This window comes from Chenopodium quinoa, unplaced genomic scaffold (genome assembly GCF_001683475.1).
Source record: "Chenopodium quinoa cultivar QQ74 unplaced genomic scaffold, ASM168347v1, whole genome shotgun sequence".
NCBI lineage: Eukaryota > Viridiplantae > Streptophyta > Magnoliopsida > Caryophyllales > Amaranthaceae > Chenopodium > Chenopodium quinoa.
Window position 1 is genome coordinate 1,827,190 of NW_018742292.1, and position 6,669 is coordinate 1,833,858.

The following is a 6,669-nucleotide window of genomic DNA, read 5'->3' on the forward strand; positions in this document are numbered from 1 at the left end:
CAAGTATTTTTGTGAAATAATTAAGGAAGTGGTATCATATTACAATCGCCATGGTTTTCCCATATAAAATCGATACGGAAAACATAATAATACATATCCACACTATTTTTACACATTTATATAATTTTGAGAAATTGTATCAGTTACAATCGCCACTAAATCCTAAAAATCGATACGAAAAGCCTTTTCAACACTAGATATATAAATATTGTTTGACAAAGAATACATAAAATGTGTCATAGCTTATTGGTGAAACATTTAATATAAGAGTTTGAGGTTGCATGTTCGAATCTTGTAAAGATCATATGCATGTTTTTTTTTTTTTTAAGAAAATGAGTTAAACATTTATAGAGATTGTAATCGCTACAATAATCACCACGGTTGGATGTAGTTTTTCGTATCGATTATTGAGGCCAACCCTAGTGATATTGAAAACCACTACTAAAGGCTAAGGCAACGGGGGATATTGTATCGAATGACCATTCGTTGGGAAAGCTTTTTGTTGCAATTACAATCGGTACTAAAGGTTAAAATAATCGCTGCGAAAAGGTTATTTTCTTGTAGGTTCACCAATAAATAATATTCCGGGGTAAAACATAATAATCAATCATCAATGCATACATTAATCAGATCATAAAGGGCTTTCGCTACGTATTACAATCACACAATTAATTTACCGGTATTAAATCTCATCTCTCGAATCTCGACTAAACCATTTATAAATTAACCTGCCTATTGAAACTAGACCTAAACATTAATTCTCATCTGTCGAATCTCGAATCAATATTGTCAAACTCATGCATAAAAGATCTACGCAAATCTAGTCACAGAGCATTAAATCAATCAATAGGAAAATAATCTAGCATTGACAATTAACAACAATAAATTACCCCTTCATATTATTTATGGATCCCCACAAACCCTAAAAATAGAACTACTCACACATAATTAAACTAAATTAATCAAAGCAATAAAACAAGACATGATCAAAGGAATAAAATAAATAACTAAGATTAAGAGAAGAAAAATCGTTACCAAAGAAATCTGGAATTAAGAATAGAGTTAAGAACAAAGTATATGAGCGAGAAACTAATCTAAAAGCTAAGTAGAGAGAGAAAATCCAAGAAAGAATTAAGAAAGAGTAAAAGAAGATCCTAAACTCGTTTTACGGAAAAGTATTTATACTAAGTAAGAATCCTAAATTAAAACAAACATAAACGTCTATAATTAACCCCTAATAATAACCCGCGCCTGATCGGGCGCGCCTTTTTCCCTCAGACACTAATCTCGTGCCTGGCCGGGCAGCACTCTTTGGCCACTATTTGGATTTTGATTGGGCTCCAATTCTTCTGGCCAATCTGGATTTCCTCTTCGGGTCTTGAATACTCGGTCCAAATGCCCCGGTATCACATATACCGAGCCCTTAATAACTGGTTCGATGGCTCTAACCGGCCCTGAGCTATAAAAACTAGTCGTGCTTCTCCAATGCTCGTAGTTGCTCCATAATATCTTGGGAAAATGCTCCTAAAGTGCAAATCCCTGCAAAAGTCAACCAAATCTACGAAAACACCAATTAGTAATAAAAGTGGCTCTAAAGAGCCAAAAACACTACTAATTATGACTAAGGGACGGGGGTAAAATACTATATAAATTGAACATATCAGGTAGTTAAACAATAATTTTAGAATATGTGATTATTGCTAATTGCATATATATGAATTCAAACCACATGCCCATAAAAGTGATTTAACCATGACTGTAAAAAAAAGTAATAAAAATAAATAGAGGGAGTATACCTAGACGACCATTATAAAGTTGTTAGAGCTACACTACCAAGTACCAACATACCATCAATCATTCTAGAAAAAACATCAAAACAAATGGATTCACCCGTCTACGCCAAAGAAGAAACAAAAGAGCATTTACTAGAAGCACAAGCTCATATATGGAGTCATGTTTTCTACTTTCTCAAATCCATGGCCTTAAAATGTGCAATTGAACTACGCATTCCAGACACCATTCATAAACATGGCAAACCAATGACTCTTAAAGAGCTAGCCAACTCACTTCCTATCCTCCCGAACAAAATTACCTCTCTTTCGCGCTTAATGCGCCTTCTTGTATCTTCCAAATTCTTCTCAATAAAAACCTTACTCAACGGCGAAGAAGGATTTGCTCTTACATTGAGCTCCCAACTTCTATTGAAAGATCACCCTCTTTCGCAAGCTCCATTTTCTCTTACAACGCTTTCTTTTCTAACGGAACAATCTTCTCATCTAAGCAATTGGTTTCAAAGTGAGGTTGAGTATGAATCTCCCTACCAAATAGCTCACGGAAGGAAGTTTTGGGAGCATGCTCGCCATGAACCGTTGTTGAGCGAGTATTTTAACAGTGCTATGGAAAGCGATTCTCGATTAGTTACAAGCCTATTGGTGACAAATAAACAATTCATGGGATTACTTGACGGAGTGGATACGTTGGTCGACGTTGGCGGCGGCAATGGGACGACTGCTAAGGCCATATCCGAAGCCTATCCATCGATGGTATGTACTGTACTTGAGTTGCCACATGTGGTTGACGGTTTACAAGGGAATGATAATAATGGCAACGTGATTTACGTTGCTGGTAATATGTTTATGAAGGTCCCTCTTGCTGATGCTGTCTTGCTTAAGGTGAGGTGCTATTATTTTTATTTATTTATTTTTTTCTTTTACATCTAGCTTTTATTTTTGTATGGACTAAAACAACGTAACGATATGCGATCACTACCACGTATACAATGGATACACTAAGATCAAGTTTTCTTCACTTCGAAAAATGAGTTATATTTAAGAAAAAAAAATTAATTTCAACACAATAAAATAATCACAGTTCAATAAACTAACTTTGATCAGTTAAAAAAAATCAATTATTTTAAAAAACAAATATAAAAGGATTAGTAAAAATAAATTTTAATTAATAAAAATAATTTAACTTTTAAATAAAAAAAATTAAATTTCAGCAAAAATAAGACATAAAGAGCAGGTCCTTATAGCTTTTTGTTGTTCATTTTAATATGACATACTTCGTATTGTATTTTTAGTGTACCTTTCCGCTGAAAAATATGCTTTTATACTCTCTTTGTCTTACAAATTAAAATACATGTATTGTCTGAATTTCATTTTAACTTTCCTAAAATGCCATGCATGCTTCTAATCAATATAAAATACGTCCGTACATATTATGTACAATTTTTAATTTTTTTTTATATCTCACAAATAATAAAATATACTCAAATATTCACATAATATATAATAAAAGTAGTGTTTTTATTTTGTGCATAGTCATGTTAAAATCTCAATTACTACCTCCGATATTTTTGAGTTGCAACTTTATAATATATTTCATATCTCTCAAATAATACTACAAAGTTACAACTAAAATAAATTGGAGGTTGTATATATATTTTTTTTTCTTATTCTCCAAATAAATTTGATTTTTAACAATACACAAAAAAAAAAAAAAAAAAATAAAAAAAAATAAAAAACCTCTTTTACTTTAAGAATACAAAATTTTTAAAAAAAAAATTGGCTTATACCACCACTTAAAAAATTCATGAATGGAATCCGTTATTGGGGTCTACAATACATACGTGTCAACATATTATTGGACAAAAATAATAAAAGAAATATAAACAAAAACCAAAACCCTAAACTAATCCAGCCAACCCATCCCCACTGTTGGTTGGGCAGCGCCGACAAATGAATGCTCCACCCGATACCCTTCGTTCCTAGCCCTAGTAACCGTAAACTTCAGCCCCTTTCCCTCCCCCTCCCCCTCCCCATCCCCAAAACTGACTAAATGTCCCTAATGGCCGCTTAAAACGGGCGGCCGTTATTAAGACCACCCAAAAACGACCACCAATTAGGCTTGTAAGGGTCGAAAACGACTGGTTTATGGTCGAAATCAACCACTTAGGCCCTAAACCGGTCGTTTTTGACACTTAGCTGTCGTTTATGGTGGTCGTTTCTGTGGTTTGAAAAACGACCACATGTTTTTTTGTGGCCATTGGGGTAGGTTATCGATTTTAGGAAAAGGGTGGAGATTCCGGTGGCTGGGTTCGGGAACGAGGGTGTTAGGTTGGGATAGGGCGGCGACGACGCGAGCTGTCAGCAGTGGCAGAGTGGGTGGCTGATTTAGTTTTAGGGTTTTTGTTTTGTTTTTTAAAATTAATAATATGACAACACGTGGCATAATGGACCACACTTACAGGATATTTGGACGAAAACTGATAGGTGGTGGTAATATCCTATTTTCTAAATTTTTTGTGGTGTTAAAATAATTTTTTTTGTTTAAAAAATAAAAAATTATTTTTGAGTTTTTTTGTGGTGTTAAAATTCAAAATTTCCCAAATAAATTACTTTAAGGTTAAATTTTATTCATCAGGATTTGTTTAAAATTATTTTATTTTGTATTCCTTTCCTAAAAAGAACTTGATTTAGATATATTTTATTGGATGATAGTAAAGGTCACAATTGGCTAAAAATTTGTCATAATCTTATGTGGCACTTATTCTTTAGTGGCATGTAATACATGACTCGTCATTTTTATTTTTTCTAATGATTCTATAAATTTAATAGGGCGATGAAAGGTAGGAATTGGATATACAAGGGAATGAAGTTTAGGAAAATTACTATATACTTTTTTTTTATTTCTATTTAGTTGGCATGTTTGATTTAGACACATGTGCATTTTATGGAGAGAAAAGAGAGAGAATGACAAAGTAAGTGTGTCAACTAAAACTTAAACATACTCAAAAAAGGAAATGTGTCAACTAAAAATTAAACTTACTAAAAAGGAATACGTGTCAATAAAAAAAAAGTAATACAAAGTAATAATATAACTATAGTAAAAGATAGTTAATTTCCTTCTGTCTTGAAACCATTCACTAAACATTTAGAATTATAGTCTAAGAATTTTATTGTACATTTTATTTTATTATTTAATATCTATTAATTAATTTAAATACATTACATATAATATTACAATGTAGTATTATTATTATACTTTTTGTAATATTATAATATTAATGCATTTTGTAATATTATATATTTTTTTTTTACTTTCAAAAAATATAATATTACAAAATGCACGTATTAAATGCATTTTAATTTTGTCTCCACTTGTGAAACAGAAACCGGCACCATAATGTGTATCATTCCTAACATCAAAAAAAAAAATTATTTGTTTTGCTTAATTTATGTTATAAGAGTTACTTAGTAAGTGTAGGGCTGCTTGATCAGTATTACAAGAATTATTTAGTTAGTTTTATAGAGGTTATTTTGTTCTTTTACAAGCTGTCACATATTTTGGCCAACCACATTCAAGACGCATTGTATCTTAATGAAAAAAAAAAATGGTACTACGAATTATAAAACTAAATATACATTTAAACAAATCTAACAATATTTTAATATAAATATAAACTATTTTATTACTATGAAACGGATGTAATACTTAGAATTTTTGGTCCAAGTTTCTTAAAGTTTTATTATATAAAAATTAAAATAGGAGCAATGAAGGAGTACAATATTACACGTTCATTGACTTTATTTAATTCTCGTGCAAATTGAGAAACATACTTTATATTTTGAAATGAAGGGAGAATTAAAAATTTTATAATTTTAGTATGTGTAACCTAAGAAACCACATCCCCTTGCCATTTGTAGATTGTATCATATCCGCTAACTATTGTCGGTAGTAGTATATAAAAAAAATCCTCAATAGCATGAATAACGTGAGCCTAATGTTTGTATTTTATGACTATATGCAGTGGATTTTACATGATTGGAGCGACAATGAATGCATTAAAATACTAAAACAATGCAAAGAGGCAATTCCCAGCAAAAGTCAAGGAGGGAAGGTGATTATCATTGATATTGTGGTGGAGCCCCAAATTAAGAATTCAAAGCATTCAAATGCCCAAGTTTTATTTGACATTGAGATGATGTCACTCTTTGGAGAAGGAAAAGAAAGAACTGAAGAAGAATGTAAAAAACGTACTGTTTGTTAAAGCTGGTTTTGGTGATTACAAGATCCTTCCTATACTAGGTTTGAGGTCTGTCATTGTGCTTTATCCTTTATAAGTTGATAACTCCGTCTAGTACTGACTCAAGAGAAAGACATATGTATCGTATTGTCATTTCGACCGCATGTACATCATGATGGGATGATATGATACGATACAAGATCCTTTTATTTTAGAATTTCAAGTATAGGTTTGTATTCTTAATCTATTATGTATCCTTTTTCCAAAAAAAAAAAAAAAAAAAAAAAAAAAAAAAATCTTTTAGAGCGTGTATGTCATAATTCCAATTTTTATGTAAGGATTTGAGTGTGATTAAATCATTACAAGCATTTGAGCATTTATAGTGTTATGTATTTAATCAATCAAAGCATTTAATCCAATAAAATATTTTTTTTTTAGGACATTTTGTGAAAATTACCTTTTAAAACATTTTTTTTTTTTTTGCGAGAAACTACCTTATAAAAGCTAAATGTTGTAAGATACTACCCTTGGTCGGAAAGTGAGAGTTGACTTAATTTTCTGCCGTTGACCTAGTCATGTACCGGTCACGTGACATTTACTTCATCTTTCCCCATTTTTTCCCCGAGCCTATCCATATAATA

The 6,669-nt window shown here is 31.4% G+C and overlaps 1 protein-coding gene across 1 annotated transcript; it reads left to right on the plus strand.

The window, feature by feature from the left end:
- The first annotated feature begins 1,652 nt into the window (after nt 1-1,652).
- Nucleotides 1,653-6,324, plus strand: LOC110686250 (trans-resveratrol di-O-methyltransferase-like). The gene is made up of 2 exons (XM_021862871.1): nt 1,653-2,672; nt 5,813-6,324. Exons 1-2 carry the CDS (start codon nt 1,881-1,883, stop codon nt 6,050-6,052), a joined length of 1,032 nt encoding a protein of 343 aa, XP_021718563.1. The 5' UTR covers nt 1,653-1,880; the 3' UTR covers nt 6,053-6,324.
- Nucleotides 6,325-6,669: the final 345 nt, after the last annotated feature.

What these genes read in the sequence shown, in the direction of transcription:
- LOC110686250 (XM_021862871.1), top strand. Translation starts at nt 1,881, where the DNA reads ATGGATTCACCCGTCTACGCCAAAGAAGAAACAAAAGAGCATTTACTA. An exon ending in CTGATGCTGTCTTGCTTAAG is followed by an intron (nt 2,673 to 5,812) that starts GTGAGGTGCTAT and finishes GACTATATGCAG; the next exon opens with TGGATTTTACATGATTGGAG.